A 19,491-nucleotide genomic window follows, 5' to 3' on the forward strand; every position below is an offset into this window, starting at 1 on the left:
CGCGCCAGCCGGGCCGCGAGCGGGCGGTAAGTACCACCGCGGGCACGCGCGGCGGGGGGAGCGCGGAGCCTCCTGAGCGCCGGTCCCGCACCCCCGCTCTCCCCGCAGTGGCTGTGAGTGGAGCCGGCCGGGGCTCGGCTGAGCGGCGGCGCCGTGAGGCGGCACCGGGACCTCCGTGAGGGCCGCCCCGGGGCCCGAGGGTGTTAGGAAGGAATTCTTTGCTGGTGAGAGTGGTGAGGCACCGGCACGGGTTCCCCAGAAAAGCTGTGGGTATCTGGTGTCTGGCGGTGTTCAAGGCCGGGCTGGATGGAGCTCTGAGCAGCCCAGTGCAGCGAAAGGTGCCCTGCCCACGGCGGGGGTTGGAGCGAGATGCTGGCAAGTGAGAGGTGGTCAGAAAGACAGCTTTGTTCGTTCCTTCTTCTTCCTTGAGAAATCGGGATGTGTTTGTTCTGTACTGACGTGGGGAGAAGGGGGAGGTGAGTGTTGGTCGTGTTTAGCTGTGAAATCTCCAGCCCTGCTTCTCCAGCCCTCGTCCCAAATGAGGGACACACTGAATGTGGGGTGACGGGCGTGTGATTCCTTTCTTTCTTCCCGCTTCCATAGATCCAATCCTGCACTGCGCTGGAAGGAAGAGCAGAGCAGGAGCTGGGGCAGCGGGTTTCAATAGCGTGCTGGAATTCATTGGGTTCTTTTCCTTACTCCCCTATGGATGTACCAAGAGACTCTGTGCCTTAGCTTCCTCCTGCGTAAAAGATGGATATTTACATACAAGAATGTTTTCAGAACTGGGTCTGGAGAACAAATACTTCAGCAGGATTGCTGAATTTGAAAGTGGCACAAGCCCTGCGCTCTTGCCAGCACTGTTCTCCCTTTTTACTTTCTGTTTCCTTTCCCGTCTTCTTCCCTTTAGTCACTGTTGTCAAAAAATAAAGAACCGAAACCAGCAGCCCTCCTTCTAGGAAATGGCACAGGTACAGGAGGAGTGTCCAGGCGTGACTGTTCTCTCAGCTGCTGCTCTGCCTTCTGTTTTGCTGTGTTATCTGTCCTGTCATGAGCGGGGAGCAGCAGAAGCCCCCCAGATCTTACAGCTGAATTGGGCCCCCTGGGCTCCCTGTGGTGGTGACAGTGGAAGCGAAGGGTTGCAGAAGGACTTTGGGACAGCAAGGAATTGACTGTAAAACAGCAGGTGAAAATCCTGCACTGATAAGTGGAAGATGATGGATGTGGCAGAGAAACAACCATGGCACCGATGCCCTCTCTACTTAATCTGTTGCCACTTAAGGAGGAGATTTGGGGAACTCTAATACTGGTCTGGGGTTGACAGGGTGGTGGTGTTGAGTTGCTGTTTGGACTTGATGATCTCAGAGGTCTTTCCCAACCTAACTGATTCTGTGACAGTATGTGACTCTCACTGAAAGGTGTCCCTTCTGGGGTGACCAGGAGGACAAACCCATGGATCTGTCCCTAGGATTTCTGTGTTGAATTCTCCCCCTCTGGTTAGCTACAAATCAGGGTACTGTTGTACCTTCCGTTGTTTGTGGTCGCGTTGCATGGAATACCCCGGAGGTGCAATTGGTGCAAAACATTTCCTGGTAAGCAAGGGAAGGAACAAGGCCACACAGCTCTCACGCTGCCTCACGTTCCTCTCCAGACCTGTGGCAGCACAAACCACCAGCCCTCCACCCAGTTTTGTCTGCTCTGATCACCGTGGGCCCCCTTGCTTGGTGAGCTTCGTGTTTTTTCACTGCTTTATGCTTCCAGCAGTAGTTCTCCGGAAGTGTCAGCTCTGTGCTCAGAAGCAGGCTAAAATGTGATTGAAATAGTGAGAATTATTGAGGAAATAAGGAAAATACAGAGTGATGTTGTGGCTTTGTAGTGTAAATGGTAGCCCATCCTTTTGGAGGTGGTATGCTTCTCTTTGAGTGTAGCCAGAAGAGTATAGAGAAGGGATGGAGAAATGACAGAGGTGAACAGAACTGCAGACCAGCTTCTGTACAAAGAAGAGCTAAATAGTTTCAGATTCCTTGACTCATGCTGTCATGAGTACTGCTGAAAGAGTGGAGCAAGGATTTCTTGCCTTTTCAGAGAGATCCAAGTGTTTCAGCTGGAATGCCTGAGTGGCAGGCTTGAGCACTGCAAAAGCAAGGCATTGTTCAGATGAAATGTAACTAAACTGTAAAACTGGAAAGCTGCCCTTAGCCTCTCCCTTCTTGCGTAGGAGCAGCCAGCCAGCTCCATTGCCCCGTTCAGCTCCATATCCTCTTCCTGGTAGTGCTCTGTAGCAGAAGGCTCAGGAAGAGCACAGGCTCCTGTGGGGGTATGTGGGGTTGGCATGGCCAGGTTTGGGTAGCAGGGGGGCTACAGCGGTGCCTTCAGTGAGAAGCTGCTGGAAACTTCCCCCGTGTGCAGCAGAGCCAATGCCAGCTAGCTCCAGGACTGACCCTCTGCTTCCAAGGCTGAGCCCAGCAGGAATGATAGTAACACCTCCGTGGTAACTTTTAAGAAGGAAAGAAAAAAAGTTATTGGGCAGAGAGGAGTGGAGTGGGAATATGTGAGAGGAGCAACTCTGTAGACACCAAGGTCATTGCAGAAGGAGGAGCAGGAGGTGCTCCAGGTGCCAGAGCTGGCATTCCCCTGCAGCCCAGGGTGCTGACCATGGTGAGACTGGATGTGCCCCTGCAGCCCTGGGAGGTCCATGGGGATTCAGAGATCCACCCACAGCCTGTGGAGGAGGTGGGTGCCTGAGAGAGGCTGTGACCCCGTGGGAGGCCCGTGCTGGAGCAGGGTCCTGGCAGGGACTTGCAGACCCATGGAGAGGAGGGAGCCCACACTAGAGCAGGTTTCCTGGTAGGACTTGTGACCCTTGGGGGAACCAACATTGGAGCAGGCTGTGCCTGAAGGAGTTCACCCCATGGGAGAGTGAGCCGTGTTGGAGCAGTTCATGGAGAACTGTTGTTCATGGAATGGACTCACGGAGATGTTTGTGGAGGACTGTCTTCACTGGGAGAGACCCCACACTGGAGCAGGGGGGGGACTCTCCCTGTGTGTGGCAGGAACAGAGTGATGGACTGACCATAACCCCCGTTCTCCATCTCCCAGTGCCTCTTGGGGGAAGGAGGTAGAGTTTGGAAAGAAGGGAGGGATGAAGGCAAGGTGGTTTTAAAATCTATTTTACTTCTCATTATCCATAATTCAGTTAATTATACCCGAGCAGAGTCTGCTTTGCCTGTGATGGTGTTCGGTGAGGGATCTCTCCCTGTCCTTAACCCATGAACCCTTTGTTATATTTTCTCTCCCCATCCAGTTGTGGAGGGGAATGATAGAGAGGCCGGGGGGAGTTCCTGGCATCCAGACACGGCCAACCCACCAGAGGGGGACAGGATACAGGGCTAAACAGGGCTGTAGGTGCAGGCTGGCAGCTTCTGCACAGAGGAATGGCCAAGAGCTGGACTTCCACTGCTTCAGGATTCCTAGAAAGGTGCTGGAGTAACCCCAAGGCTGACCATGATCAAGTGTCTTCTGTCCTCCATCAGCATCTCTCTGGAGCCTGTAAGAACACCAGGGACTGTAGAGTCCACGTTTACCCCTTCCTTAAAAAATTCCTAGAGCTGGATCCTCTGACTAGGCCTGAGCAGGCACTATGTGTCTGCATTGATTCCAGGAATTGGTTTGCAGAGAGCTTTTCCTGTATTCTAGGCCATTCAAACTCTAGCTCATTCTTCTTTTGGATTTCTTTATTTTCTATTCTAGTTCTAATATGTCCTTGTGTTTCTGTTTGTTTCTATTGTATTTATTTATTGCTCAGGTTCTGAAAGTGGTATGATGGTCAGTGTATAGATGAGTATTGGAAATCAGTTTCTACCCTTCCTTGCTCACAAGACATAGAAGGACAGAGGGAAAAAAACTCCAGCTGTGTGCAAAGTGACTTGTGATTACAAGTAAATTGTCCTCCGTAGTGTAAGCCAGAGGGGGAAAAAACATAAAAAATCCTCTTCTACTCTGGTGGTGCTTTCACCTGGGGCTACCCAGTCTGCTTTATGCGAGCGGAATGGGGGCAAATGAAAACTGTTTGTCTGTTGAAACCCAGAAAAAGGTGGCAGGATTTGCTGGCCTTACTACCTCTCACTAGAATAATTTAACTTCAGATCTTCCTATTTCTTGAAAGCAAATGCAGATTTTTCTTCCCCTTTGTCGTACAGGAGTTTGTGCTGTCAGAGGTGACGTCTCCAGCAGAGGATAGTTTGGAGTATCACGCCTTGCAGGAGTGGGAAGTTGTTGAAGATTTCTGTGGTGGACTTGCACAAAAAACACAAAGTAAAATTTCTGCTACAGATGTTGTGGGGTGATGCTCTAACCTGCTGATGGGGATGTGTGTAAAGGCTTGTCCAGAAACACTTAGACTGCTTTTGTGAAGTATGTGGGTGGCCTCAGAATTTTGCAGCTGCTGGAGAAAGACTATGTGAAGAACAATTAAGACTTGAGTGGATATGGCCAGGAAAAGATAACAAGTGTCCCTGGGGCAATTCCCAGGGCTCAGGGAAAATTCTGTCACCCTTGTTAGCATTTCACCTTGCTGAGGAGAATGTTTGAATCTCTCACTTATGATTTTTTTTCTTGTGCCCCAGTTTACTTGCAGACCTCTCCACGCTACTTTGCTACATCCTTCTTACAACAAGCAATTACTGTTTCTTCCTTGTTTTCTGTGAACTCCTGGAAAGCACTGGTGAAGCTTGGGGGCAGCTGTTTTCCCATCCTTTGTTGACTCGCACATGGCAGCAGTAGGTTAAGAAAACACTACTGGTTCTACTGGTATTTGTTACTGGAGGAGCAAAGCACCAAGGGTCAGGGGATGTAGGTAGAGGGCAGGTGTTGGCAGGCTCTGCTTTCCTCTGTCCTGCTTGGCCTATGGAAGTTGTCAATTGCTTTGTGTTTTGTCCCAGTTTTCCTGCCCTAGGTGCTTTCTGGATAATGGCGAAGATGGTGAGAACAACATGTGCATTTTGTTCAGAAGGGGAGGCTGGCTCTGTGATGTATATCGCCACAGAGAGAAATATTGCAGCTCATCAGGATTGTCTGGTGAGTGCCTTTAGCTGGTCAGTACTGAAGAGAAGTGGAGAAGGGATAAGGGGGAAGTTTCCAGTGCCTATCTGTTTTTGGTTTTGCAATGATGTCTGGATTGAAAGGCTGGGCACTCAAACCAGCAAGTTTATATTAGATTGAAAAGCTCAAAAAGCAACAGGGCTTGGCCGGGATTTTGGAGTGGGAGAGGATGTGTCCGCACAGCTGGAGCTGTTGATTTGTGGTGTTTTCATGTGTCTGTCGCTGAGCAGTGGTCCCAGACACACATGAAAACACCACAAAGACCACAAATGGTCTTGCAACAGGAATAGGTCTTCTTGAAGCACTATTGAGAATCATCTTCTTGGATGAGGATGCTCACACCAGACAAAGTTGTATGCTTAAACCTTTGCAGGAAAATATCCATACCATTTGATGGTTAAAAAACTTTCCAGTGTGTCCCTTATTTAAAATAAGAAATAAAAATATCAGAAGTTGATTATACAAAAATATCTGTGAAGCTTTAAGTGTGTTACGATCCTTCTACTCTTCTTGCCTCCCCTTTATTCTGGAATGTTGGTGGAGCTGGTTCTTGGAGTGCAGAATCAACTGCAGCTGCTGTATTCTCTCTTCAGCAGAGGGAGAATACAGCTGAGAGCTGTTTAGCAAAGGAGATTGCTGCTAGAGCAGCTTTCTGGCTGTCACTGTCCCAGCCTTCTTATTCTCACAATTGTCATGTCTGCCTCTTTATTTTTCTGATATCTTTTTTGGTTGTCTGTTTTTTATCAGAATGTTTCACAACAGCGTTGTTTTACGGCACTTGGGTGTTTTGTTTGAAACAGGTTTTATTATGGCTTTAATGTTTCTCCAATGCTAAAACTTCTCTCTCCTTCTCTCTGTTTTTTCTTCTTTCTCCTTTCTTTCTCCTCCCAGCAACTTTATTCATTTCTCTGCCTTAGGCTTGTTTGCACTGTTTGGGTTTTTTTGCAGTCAGCTATCACCTTCTGAGCAGACAGACTGTGCCTGCTAGTTGATGAAAGGGTAGCTCCCTTTTGTTTGGAATTAACTACATGTAATGCTTGGGAAATGTTTGCCAAGAACTTCCCCTTCCTCACTCATTGACATGGCTCAGCAGTTCTGTGGGAATTAAAGTGGCCTGAGTGTGCTTGTGTGCATTTTTAGTGGGTTTCTCCCAGGATGTGTACAATGTTTCTGGGTTTTCCTGCAGTCAGCTGTTGTCAGCATTGGGCTGTATGGAAATCTTACTACAGAGAAATGTTGCATCCAGCTGTAGGTCTGAACAGCTGAGCACATAATAAGATGTCCAAGGTGTGGAGGTCTGTTGCCTGAAGATCTTCTCATCCTTCCTCTGGGCACCCTGGAATTCCACATTTTCTCTCTTTCATGTTTTTAATAAGTTAACTTTCTCACCTTGTTATCTTTTCTTAGTTTGCCTTCAAGTTATGTGAAATCTCCTATGTGAAAGGAGGAACTTCTTTTGACTGCAGAAATGTTTAAGCTTAGCTCCTTGTTCAGTGTAGGTGAAATCTCTTGTTAACACAAAGAAAAATCAGCCTTCTTAGGTAGGGCAAGTGCAAGAAGAAAAGATGTATTCTTTGTCTCTTTTCAGCGCTGGTGACTGAGTCATTTTATTTCTTAAAACTGTCTCATTTGTCTTTAGTTATTTTCCTCAGGATTTGTGGAATCTGAAGATCATAACCCAGAAAATCTGGAAATAAGGTTTGATGTGTCATCAGTGATAAAGGAGCTGAGGAGAGGAAAGCGGCTGGTAAGGAAATGTTTCTGAATCTTCAGTTAGTCCTGTCTCGTAGTATTGAAGGTTGTCTGGCCTCTTCTGTGCTTTGAAAAAAAACATTCAAGTATCTGGTCCTTCTGATCTAGTAAGATGAGGCAAATTACAGGTTTAGCATCGGAGTCATTGATTTAGCATTTGGTTTGGTGAAATTCAGTTCATTCTGTATTAAAATGCAGGTGGGTTTTTTTCTGGCCTTTATGTCCTTAGTCGACGTTTCCTGAGCCTTTGGTGAAGAACTAAGCCAGTGCCTGAAACAAAAGAATGCAATCCACAATTGTAAAGGGGAAAACATTCTGAGTTTAGCAGAAATCAGATTATTTAAGTGAGGGAGTTTTTTGATTGCCTTTGTCTTCCGCTGCCCTCCTCCGCCATGTCCTGGGCGGAACTCTTTTCATTATGAAGTTAGCCTAGGAAACATAAATACAAACATTAACACCAATTAATGCAGAAATGACTTGGGAAGGTCGCTCGGTGCCCTCACGTGGCTCTTTGCCTCATTTTACAAATTTGTCAGTATGACATAGAGGTAAGACAGCAAAAAGGTGGCTGCAGCAATGACCAGGGCGGCGTTTGCAGGAGTGAGTTTTGCCTGATGGATTAGACGGAGGCGACTCGCAACGGAACACTGGATTTTCTCACAGAGAACCGCATTTGTCCTGTCTGGCGGGATTTGGAGTAGCTGCCTGTGACATTTACCTGGTGAACCCCCTCCTGTCGCAGGTGTGCAACTTCTGCCGCAAGAAGGGGGCCACGGTGGGCTGCGAGGAGCGCGCGTGCCGCAGGAGCTACCACTTCTTCTGCGCGCTCTGCGACGACGCGGCCGTGGAGACCGACGAGGTCAACGGCGTCTACAGGTACCTCGCCTGTAGAGTGTCCTGTCCCTGGGGGTGTCAGCGCGAGGGACTTCTTTGGGTGGGGCTTGAAGGGTTTCTAGGGAAGGAAATGAGTTCCCCTCTCCTAAATGATGCTTGATCCCCTGTTTGCAAACTGGGGGAGAAATGTTTTCATTTCACAGGAAAACTTCACTGCAGTGCAAGGGAATCTGTTTAGTGCTTGAGCCTGTAACATCACTGAAAGATAAGAAGGCAAAAACCGAGAAAGTCAGTCTTTACTGACTCTCTAGCCAGTCTTCAAGAACCAAGACTTTTATTAATGTCACTCAGATTCTGAATTTTTTGTTGGTTCAGAAGCTCCAGTAAACGTGGTCTGAGCACAGAGCAGGTTATAGCACTTCTAGGTCTGCTCACATTAGTCAAATTCAGGTAATTTTCCCTCCCCTTGCTAGCAAATAACTTTGATTCCCACCAAAGGCCTTGTATGTCAATTCTGTTACTAGCAATAACATGATTTAATAGATTCTAAGTAAATTTTCTGTCCTAGTCATGCTAGTCCTGGTGTCCCCTGCATTGCTGCCTGCATTGCCATGGACAGATGAAACAAATTGTTTGGAGGATGCAGATGAAGGGGTTGAAAAATTGGGGCTGCAGGGACCTTTTGAAATGCTGAAGTTATAGTAAAGTCTAAGGTGCATAAAAGCCCTGATGCTCATTTCTGTGCAAGGCCAGAGAGGACACGGGTCATGTTAGATTAATTTGGGGATCATCTAATCACTAATTGTTTCAGATAGGGGTGGACTAGTGCAGTCCTTGGGAGGGGTGGAAGATGGGTCTTTTTGTGTCAAGAAACTTGCACTCCTGGCTGGTTCACAGTGCTCTCTGTCTAAAATGAATGCATCTGTGCAAGGCTGTAAGCCCAGCTGTGCAGGGAGGATGGGAGCTGTAAAATCTTTGTGAATCTGCAAAGCTCATGAAAGATGGAACTGGGAAGATGGAAACTTTCTATGATCACAGTATAGATGGCTTTCATCTTATAGCTTTCTCCTTTCTAAATCTCATAGCTTTAGAAAAGATAACTCAGGCTCAAGAAGACTGAACTCAAGATGTTAAAAAACAAGTGGGACTAATGGCTGGTAAAGAAGTGTTTGCATATACAGTTTGGTTTGGTGGCATTTTGGAGCTGGTGACCTTGGAGGTTTGGAAGAGGGACCCTTAAAAATGCTTTGTTTTAGGTCTCTGTGTGAGACTGCTAGCCTAGGAAACTAGGCTATAGCAACCTGTATTGAAGAGCTGGGAAAGGACTGGATTAGAGAAGGGTACTAGGACAGCTTTCAAGGATTTGAACCTAAAGAAAGACTTTTGCACAGTAGCAGTGGCATAAATTAAGCACAAAAATTGTAGCTAGCTGAAATTATTGGAGAGTACACTTGAAAAACAGTGGATATGGATTGACAGCCCCTGCACATTTTCATGGTGAAATACAACATACTGAAAAGAGAATTCCTTCGAGAGAGGCAGAGCTGGTGGCTTTAAATTCTGAGTTGCCATCGTTGTGATGATGGGCAGTGATCATCAAATCAAATGGAGCAGAATAAAAAGAGAAATGATGTGGTGCTGTGGAAGTGGCCAGTAAGCACAGAGGTGGAGAAATAAGTGCCATTTGCACTGCTGTCTTGCAAAAGTGATAGTAGGGAAGTGCTTCCAAATAAAGTGGCCTGAGTAGTAAAATATACTGTTTGTACTTTGTAAGATGGTCTTGTGCTTAGGATGGGTTGGTTTTAACTGTGAAAGACTAGAACTAAAAAACATTTTTCAAAGGGCAGTATTAGAAATTCAGGGATGTAAATAAGGTGTGTCCAGTATATAGCTTTCTGATTACATTGTTAGGCATACCTAAATCTGATTTGTTGTGCTTCAAGAAGCATTTCATGCAAAAGAAGTTCCTCATCAAGCCAACAGTCTGCATTTCTAAGGGCAGTGCTTCTGTTTTTGTTAAAAGAATGACAATCATTAGAAAATATCCTAGTAAATGCGGTTCCCTTTCAAAATTGCAGCAGTCTTGGCAAGTAGATTTGTAAGGAAGAGGTAAACTAAGCCATGCTCCTGACAAGGCATTTTTGCTTAAAAAGTGACTTGGGATCCTTCTGTAAGAAAGGCATACTGCAAAAGTTGGTTCCTGTTCTCTGCACATTATTGTGTCCAAAAGATAAGGAATATTTTCAGATAAATTTGTTTCATTTTGTCTCTTCAAAGGAATTCACATTGCTCTCCTAGAACCACTGAAAAGATTCCCATTTCACGTATTCCTGAAGTCTTTAAGTAACAAATGGACCGAGCACCTTTAAGCTACTGGATCTCACACAGGGTTTCCCCACATACTCAGGATTTGGGGGCCATTCCATGAGCGGGAGGGAGGGGCACTGAGATCTCCAGGCAGGTGGGTGCCTGGTGCTCTGTGTGGTGGTGCTGAGTGGTGCTGCCAGCGTCCTACAGGGCTGAGGAATGGAAAGTGACACTGGGCAGATGTGTCTGAGGAGGCTCCTGGCCTGCGTGGGGCAGAGGTGCTGTGATGGAGCAGTGTCAGGATTTGGGAGCGTTAAGCTCATTTCAGTGTCTCTGACACAGTGATTGCCGCGCATACGCATGAAATGTGCCTGCCTCAGGGCCTGAGCAGTGGGCAGGCCCAGGCAGGGTGGGCTGATGGAGCTGATTATTCAGAGCTTCAGTGCTGAGAGTGCCCTGTGGCTCTGCGAGTACAGCTACAAGGTTGTGCATGCACAGGACTTTAAAGCAGGTGGTTTTTGAGGGGGTAGTGCTGAACAAAAATCCTGGTTTTCTTGAACTGTCTTTCAGTTTATGTTTGGTGGAAAGAGGGAAAAATATCTGTTAAATAGGTCAATATAACTCCGCTTGCATATTTGTTAATAATTCTTCTCTTTTTCTTGAAATTCAACTTAAATTTTAGAGTGTTCTGCCCAAAACATGACCCAGGGAATAGGACCAATCACTATGGTGAGTTTCTTTAATGACTTCATTGATTTAATTTGTTTTAGAAGTTTGCATCCTACAGTCAGTAATTCATAAGAACAAGATAAATATTACCACCTTCATATTGAGTGGTGGATTTCTAATCTTGCAGGAGTGGTTTGGTTGAGATCCATATGTATGCACAAAAATCAAGAAGGCTTTTTGAAGTGGGAAAAGTTAAAATTTAATCCTCCTGGAATCTCCTTGAAAACTGACTTAAACCACTATGGATCCAATCCTTCATGGAATCATTCTTACTCTTCTTTATGAAGTAGGCCAAAGCAGCTTGTAAAATCTGTGTGAGACAGCAGAGCCACGCACAAGTTTGCACTAGATTAACAAGGAAAAGGCTGTTGCAGGAGAGGTCACCTTGGAATTTTATCTGTGGTTATGCAGACATTCACACTTGCATCTTCTGTGTTCACTGCAGTAGTTTTTAAAATAGGGCCTTTCATTCTGAAGGATCCCAAAGAGCTTTTTAAGTGTAACAAAAGAGTTTTACAACCCCTGTTTAAGGATTTCTTCCTGTGCTACAGAAATGCAGCTTCATTTGGCAGTCCTGGTCCTTCCTGATTCAGAGGTATTTGGAAATGCCAACCAAAGCTGGACCTTGTTAGCCTAATGCACAGAACTCTGCTCACAGTGAAGTGGCTCCTAGACTGGCCTTCACTTTGAATTTGAGCTCAATTGAACTGTAAGCACTTGTGCTGACAGTGGTGTGCTTCCACTGAAGGCTAGCAAATTTTGGCCAATCTTCTTGACAGAGTCTTGCTCCACCCTGATGACACTTAAGGAATGGGTTAGGTGATTATTATTTAAACTTTTATTCATCAGGGCTGGGGTTTTGCAGAAAGACTCCGCAACTTGTAAGAGTTGTAAGGTAGGTCTGTATTTATTTGGCACCAGGCACGTGTGGGATCTCTCTGAAGCTAGCTGCAGGGTCTGAGGAACCTCTTTTATCTCCAACAGGCCTCACATTCCTTCCATCTTGTTTGGGGTAATGAGCTCTTCTTATCAGGATCCCTGCATTCCTTTGTCCAGTCTTCAGGCCTTTGCAAGCACAGCAAGTTACAAGCTAAGCAGGTTAAGCAATATACATCGTCTAAAACAGCTGTCCTCTAACTCCAAAATTAATTTCTACCCTAAATTAATTTCTAACCCCCCGTCTCACGTTTTAGCCAGACATACAGTCTGTTTAATATCTGATATTGTTGTGGTTCACTAACCAAATGCATCTTCTCAGTTTGTTTAGTAGCTTTGCTTTTTACTTATCCATACTTCTGAATCCTGACCCTTTTTCCCTTTTCAAAATTATTTTGATTTCTGTGGTCTAATGGTTGTCGGTGTCTGTTGGGGCTGCCCAGGGTCCCAGGTGATCCCTGTGCAAATACTGGGCAGGCCCAGGATTGCTTTGTTTCCAGTACCAGATAATATTCAGGCATTAGGTCCAGCCCTCTAGACCATCTTGTTCATCAGGAGTACTCAAGTCTTACAAGGTTGAATCACAGAATGATTTGGGTTGGAAGGAACTTTGAAGATTATCTAGTTCCAGCCTCTTTACCCTGGGCAGACACACCTTCCACCAGATCAGGTTCTCAAAGCCCCATGCAGCCTGGCCTTGAACATTTCCAGAGACAGGGCATCCATAACTTCTCTGGACAAGCTGTTCTAGAGAGTCACCACCCTCACAGTAAAGCATTTCTTTATATCTAAGCTAAGCCTGCTGTCTTTCAGTCTGAAGCCATCTCCCTTGGTCCTGTCACTACATGCTGTGGTACAAAGTTTTTTCTGGTATTCTTGTAGTCCCCTTTAGATACCGGGTGGGTTTTGTATCTTCAAATGCTGCATTTGCAATGTTCCCTGAGAAAAGAGTTTTCTCCTAGAGGAATTCCTCCAGAGGCACTTAATTTAGAGAGCTTCTGTTTATGAGGGGTAAATGGATTCTGCTGTCTACCCTGCCTCCTGAATGAGCTTCTCTCACCTCCTGAGAGTAACTGTACCCTGGGAAGTACCCTGGGGAGCAAGTGGGAGAGTTGAGTGGAAGACACTTGGTTCCCCAAGCCCAGTGTCTCCTACTTCATAGTTTGGAGAAAATGGGGTCAAGGAAGAGCCTCTTATTCTTGGTTCATACAATATTCTTGTGCTGGAATGTCAGGGCTCTGCTGTGTGATTGGAAAGGCTTATGGTGCCTTATGGGCCAAGAACTCTCCTTGCAGCTCTGTGCAGCAAGGATGTGAGAGCAGCTTGGACTTGGAAACAGGCTCCAACCTCTGCCTCTGTTTAATTGGAAGAGTTGAATGTGGACAGAGTAAGGCTGACAAATGCAGGAGAGCAGCCAGCACTGTGCAGGGCAGGAGGAGTTGGGCTGCTCTTCAGACTGTGTTCCTCTTGTATAAGGCATCCTTACAGCAGATATCAGGGAGAGCTCAGGAAATCCCATCACGTGTCAAAAATACCGTGCTGAACAGCAAGGAACACGTTGTGCCTACAGCAGTATCTCCCATACTGCCCCAAATTTGGCCTTACAGGTTGGGTTTGGATAAAGTGAGAGACCAGTTTCCTTTCAGCCCATGAAAAATGCAAACGTACAGCACCAGTGCCCAAAGCCCAAGCTCGTTTCCACAGCCTTCGTGTACAACAGTGGCTCCTCATTCCTCATGATAGGATGATTTCTAACAGGAAAGGCCTTACTAAGTGCTGCCCAGAGGTTCTGGAATTAAACAGGGAAGGGGAAGTATAACCCCACTGTACACTAAACATTCAGGTTTTGGTGGGTGGTTGCACTCTTCTCTGCCTTTCTCTGTTCCTGCCACGTCTTCCTTGCCAGAGCTGTCTTTCTCTGCTTGTGATACCGTGGCTGTTTCCAAAAGCTGCCAGTTGTGATGTTGGCAAGAGTCTCGTGCATGCTGATGGAAAGGATGCAGTGAAAGCAGAGATAATTTTTCAGAGATCTCGTACCACCTCACTACAAACACTTTGTAGCATAAATAATATTAAACTGACAAGTCAAATGGCTTCTGGAGGTTTTCTGGGAGGGTCCTTGTGTTGATGAAAAACCTAATGCCGTTTGTATGTCTTTGAGACACCTAAGTAATTCTTTATGTAGTCTTAGTTTTGAGGGTGTATTAACATACATAAGAATTGTTTGGAAAAGAAGCCAAACAGTTTTTTACCACCTAGAGGTGGTGCTGCTGTCAGGAGGAATAAGTTCACTCTGCCACAATTAAAAATCTACTGAGTTGAAAAGGTTAAGTGATAGCCTGAAATGCTATAATGATGTGCACTTTTTTCTAATGGTTGGTTGATGCTTGCAATTTTCCTTAATGGAAACAGTGTGAATTCTGCTGAAATGTCAGATTTTTGGGGAAGCTGAAACATGAGCCTTGCCACTCAAAGTGCCTCACTTCCTTAGCTTTTTGGGAAAAGAAGGAATTTATATGATGTGTGATGGTCAGTCTGAGGTTGTCACTTTTGTTACTTTGTTGTTTATTGATTCCTAGGTGCACCTAAAAAGAAAAGAAGACGTACACTGGCATCTCCCACCATCACAGAAGAAATGGTAATTCTGAATTTCAGTAGTACTGAAACAGGGGACCCACACCTGCTACAGCAAAGGATTTACTTATCAAAGTATTCTGACAGTGTTCAGAAAGAGACTTGGGAGTTCCCAGTAGGCATTTGTTAACTTCTCTGCTGTTCGCAAATGCAGTGGTGCCCCAGGTGTCTGGCTTTTCTTAAAGCATTTTTGCTTTGAAGCAGTTTTTGCTTCCATTTTCAAAATTGAATGTCCGCAGAGGAATATTGGTAGCCATTCAGAGAAGCTGACAGAAAGCTTCTGTGAGAAGTCACAGAAATGTGGACTGCATTTATCTTTCTGCTAAGACACAAGTATGATAATGACAACAGCAGTAAATGTCAGCATGATGTAAAAATATATTGTTTTGATTTTCTTACAGAGTACAGAAGAGACAGCAGAAGAAAACAGTTTGCGAATACGAAAAAGAAAAAACAACAGGCATAAAGGTGAGACTCGCTTTGATACCGAAAGGGTTAATTCAGGTTTTACTGTGCCTGTGAAACTTTTAGCAGAGAAACAAGGCATGCTCCTCCAGCAAGGACAGTGGGAAGACACGAAGAAGATATGTGGCTCAAGAATGCAGTGGTAGATGGAACAAAGGACTTATTCTCTGGGAGCATGGGGTGGGATTTATGATCATGGATAAATTGTAATATGTATGTAGGGAGTGTATATAAGCAACACAGCGTAGAACCAAGGTGTCCACATAAGGTTAGGAGTATTCCCTGCAGGGCCTTGGGCCTGAAGAAAGGATGCTCTCTTGAACTTCAGTGTTAAGGAGCCTTATTCTGATATTTTGGACATTTGGTAACAAATTTATGGAGCAACTAGGAGGCACTGTGATCTGTTATGTTGAAGCGCAGAGCTTGGAGATGGCTGGTAGCAAATTCTGTGCTGGAAATGTATTTTTATGATTCTCCTGAGACAGGTGGCTCTCTGTGCTCTGGTGTGGCAGCAGAAGTCTGATTTGCAGAATGTTTTAATAACTGTGCAGCAAACAAATGCCTGTGGTTTGGCTGAGTGAGACTTGCTGTGTGATGTGAGCTGGTGATTCAGATGGGAATGCCCCTCTCTGGCTGGCTGCTGCATTCAGCTCTGTCTCCTGCAGACAGGGTGCCTCTGCCTGACGCTGCTCCTCCGTATCAGGACAGTTAAATCCAAATGGGAACCCTGGAAGGCGTTAACAGGGGAGCTGCTCTGAGGAGGGGGCAGCACATCTTGCCTTTGGAAGCCTGGCTGTACACAGGGTGCTTACACAATACAGCCTTTCACTGCATACATATGGAGTTGCAACAGTGAGATGGATCACAGGAGCTGTCTTTCAGTACTGCAGTTTTCATATTACCCTGAAGCTCTTGCTGCAGTTGCTTGTTGGGATTCTGCTGGCACTTGGAGTTTTGGAATGTGCTGGTGGTGAATTCACCTCACTATGGATATGCTTAATGTATGGGTATGGTATTGCAAGTGGCTGTGGTCTTTTCTGAATTTCATTACCACTGTAAAGAACAGGAAACCTATAAAGAATCCTGGAATACTCGTGGAGCATCTCGTGTAAGTGAGATGGCATTTCTTTCCTTACAAATGTCTCCAGTAAAATGTAACATTGTTTTTAACAGAGACTGGCAGACTTTTGTGAGCTGTCCAAAGGCTCTTTGCTTTTGAACAGCCCATTGCATTGGTCTTACTAAAACTTGTTGCTGACCTGCTGCTCAGAGATAAAGAAAAAAATGTAATTTCTCTATCAATCCAAATCTGACAAAGTAGGTACATAAAATGGGCTGTAATAAAAAACTTTAGTTGCCTGGATCACTTGGAGTAAAAGTAGCCTCAATTTTTGCCAGATCTAATACTGATTCATTTTTTGCACCGTTTTCTGTGCTTTAGCCTGTTCAGTCCATGGTGTGGTCCTAAGGATTGGTGAAACTGCGAGCAAGACAAATCACTAGGGGGTATCATGAGCTTTAGGAATGGCACATTTAGAGTTGTGGAGCTGTTTGCTTGTGATGAACAAAGCCAAATCTAGAGCTTAGGGAATTTTACACCCAGCACTGTGCTTACGTTTGCCTGGCTACTTTTTTGTTCCTACTGAAAAGGACTGTGTGGGTGGCTGGAGGAGCCAGGGATCTGCAAAACTATTTGTTACTGGTGGAAGGGCTTTGGCTAAAATTTTAGTTTCTGAAGAGAGAGGGAGCAAAGCCCACTTTACAGATCACTTCTGTATGAGAATGCTTTTGTGTTTTAACAGTTCGAATAGACTTTGTTAGGAAGTGCAAACAAGCTGGGCTTCTGGATGACATATTTGAAGAAATGCTGGACACACTTCACCTGGCTCAGGAAAAACTGATGGATGACAACACTTCAGAAACAGGTATGTTTCAGGGGACCCATGGCAGGGACTCTGCTGTCAGAGTAGAGGTGCAGATCTGAATCCTGGGCACTTGAACCTGGGCCATGTTCCTGAGAATATCGTGGTGCTAAATAACTCAGTCCTTATTTCTGAAGCTGTGCAGGAGGTTGAGAATGACCTCACCTTTTGAATGCCCACTTGCATGAAAGTTCCGAGGAACTTCTGGAAATTATGTAAGAGCTGCCAACGCAGCATCTCTAGTGAGACCTTCTGACTTGAATTTTTGAAGCCACCTTTTACATGTTGACATAAGCATAGGAAGGTTCGGTCCAGCCTGTCCTCCCAGGAACTGGAGAACAGAGAGGTCCTGAAGAGAGCCAGGTTTTATTGAAGTCCTAAGTCTCTGTTGCTCTTGCAGCTTCACAGAGGTGCCAGCTGTCTGTTAATATCAGCACTCTCTTCTAGGTGAAAATCCATCCCTAAGTATGTACATTTTAAGGCTTTGGATGATCTGTTACAAGTGTACTGTCAGCTGTTAGTGTCTGTTTGGGGTTTTTATGGTTTCATCACCTTGTGTGAGGTACTTTGTTTTTAAAGAATTCCAATCTAATGTTGCTTTGTCCACAACACAGTTAAAGAAAATTTTGAACTTTCCTCTCCAATTGTCCTCCCAGTTTTGTAAAGTTAGGAGTAATACCTTTGCATAAAGAAGGCTATTTTAGGCAAGGTAACTGAAGCACATGCATGGAAAGTGAAATGTCCCACCTTGAAAGTCTTGCTTCATGAGTAGCTTGTGTGTCAGTTGAACTCTGCAAGTGTTTTGTATTTTGCTTCAGCAGAAGCCTCAGGTATGAAATCGAGGTGTAATTCTTGGATGTTTCTTAACAGCAAACAGGGATAGCTCAGCCCCACACGTGATGGGTCAGAGGAGTTGGTGTAGTCAGCTCTGCCATCACACAGTCCTGGCATACTGAAGTGAAATATGACTTAAGTATATTGCCCTTCTTTAAATGCACTGTTCATGTGGTGCAGATCCAAAAAAGGAATAATCTTCTATATGAAACTGAAAAGAAAGAATTTACAACTTGATCCTTTTTTTCTCAATATAGATTATATGAGAAGGAAGACATTTTAAAACCTTGAGCAGTTAGTATGATGGAAAATAGGTGATTACTGTTTTGTGGTAGTTCTAATGTAGGACTCTGTAAACCTTTACACAGTAGTATTACATCAGATTATCTCTTTTCCCAGAGTATGAAGAGACAGTGATGGCACTGTTTGACTGTGGACTGTTTGAAAATATACTGACAAATATTTATTCAGGTATGTGCAGAAAAGCTGTCAGAGGAGCAGCTGGTCTGGGGTTTGGCACTGAAGTTATTCAAATGAGAATTTTGATAGAACAATAATTTAAAATGAAAATTCCAAGGAACTTTTTTTCTCAGTGTTATGTAAACAGTTGAATAAAAGCCATGGCTAGCTGAATCTTTAGAAATACAGTATATCACATGGGGCTGGCTGACCTGCAGGAGGGAGCAACTCACAGTTCCACAGCTTTAAAAGGCCAAAGGGTCTCCGCCCCAGGGGAACGCCGCTCTCCTGCAGCTTATTTGGGTTCCTTCTCCACAGCCCCCCTTCAGCAGTTTGCCAGTGTTACAGCTCTGCTGCTGGCTGACAAGTGCTGGTCAGAGTAGTGCTTTCCACTGAAACACAGCAGCCAAAGGCCAGCAGAACTCACCTGGACTGGGGGGCAATTGAGAATGCTCAGAGGGAAATGTAAACAAAGGCAGGAACAGTTACTCGGGAGCGCCTGTGTGGAAGGAAACTGTGGGGCTTGGATTCTCAGCTGTCTGAAGCAACAAGGCTGAAGCTGTTTTTCAGACAGGCAAATCTCATGCTTCCCATTTCCCTCTCCAACAGTTGTTCTAACTTTTGCTTTAATTTATTCTGGTGAAAAGGGTTTTAATCAGCTAATGTTGAGGTTTGGTGTGTGAAGATGATGTCTGCTCTTTCCCCTTCGCTTGCCTGAAAAAGCCAGGCTCCTTCCTTCAGTCTCCTGTTCTTGCACTGAAGCTCCTTTTTCAGCAGTTGGAGTGTCCGGTGTTCAGCTGTCTGACACCAGGTCCCACCAGTGCCCCGTCCTCGGACATTAAAACATCTCTGCTCGGAACTCCTCGTGTCACACAACCTTGGATCACGCTTGTTTCTTTCACTGCCGCATCAATTATTTCATCCTCTTCTCGGCTTACAGGAAAATCTCTTGATATTGGCACCTGCCTGCACACAACCATGTGATTCTCATGGGTACTAGCTGTCCCCTCTCCAAATCCCCACAACTCAAGCAGCTCAATTCTTCCTGTACCACACAATCTTCTTTTCTGAGACCTTTTAATTTCAAGGTTGATAATAATGAGGTTGGTTCCAACACTGATTCAAGAGGAGCTCTTAAAATGAAGCAGTGAAAAAGAAATGAAAAACATGTTAATTACAAGTGAAACTGTAGAGGGGAAAGCAAATCACCAGCTGCTTTTTTTTTTTCTTCTTTTTTTTTTATTGTTGCTGTTGTCATAATCTCTTATAAGCTCTAGCTAGCTCTGTGATGACATACTAAGTCAAGGACTACATAAAGTACGACTGGTAGAAATACTGTGTTTCAAGCTGATGATTTTAGGTCATCTGCCATGCTTTAAATTCAATCTTTTTGTCACTTCTTAAATCATCATGCAAATCCCATTCTAAAGCCTTACATGCCAGCACAGCAAGGCTACTCTGAACTGTAACTGGTGAAAGCTCTTCTTAAAATCCTTTTTTGTATACAGGGATCCACAGT

General features: G+C 45.1%; 1 protein-coding gene across 7 annotated transcripts in view; it reads left to right on the forward strand.

Annotated features, from left to right (window-relative positions):
• The window catches only part of PHF11 (PHD finger protein 11), a 25,413-nt gene continuing 5,922 nt past the window's right edge, over nucleotides 1–19,491 (forward strand). For 3 of the 7 annotated variants that reach the window (XM_041407386.1, XM_041407385.1, XM_041407390.1), the window contains exons 1-8: nucleotides 4,322–5,076; nucleotides 6,740–6,847; nucleotides 7,595–7,728; nucleotides 10,676–10,722; nucleotides 14,238–14,296; nucleotides 14,694–14,760; nucleotides 16,560–16,682; nucleotides 17,913–17,984. In XM_041407386.1, coding sequence (XP_041263320.1) covers nucleotides 4,906–5,076; nucleotides 6,740–6,847; nucleotides 7,595–7,728; nucleotides 10,676–10,722; nucleotides 14,238–14,296; nucleotides 14,694–14,760; nucleotides 16,560–16,682; nucleotides 17,913–17,984 — 781 coding nt within the window. In that variant the 5' untranslated portion in view covers nucleotides 4,322–4,905. The other 4 variants (XM_041407391.1, XM_041407388.1, XM_041407387.1 and 1 more) reach the window with 3 other exon arrangements.

This window comes from Onychostruthus taczanowskii, unplaced genomic scaffold (assembly GCF_017590055.1).
Source record: "Onychostruthus taczanowskii isolate IOZ18803 unplaced genomic scaffold, ASM1759005v1 scaffold26, whole genome shotgun sequence".
NCBI classification, from domain to species: domain Eukaryota; kingdom Metazoa; phylum Chordata; class Aves; order Passeriformes; family Passeridae; genus Onychostruthus; species Onychostruthus taczanowskii.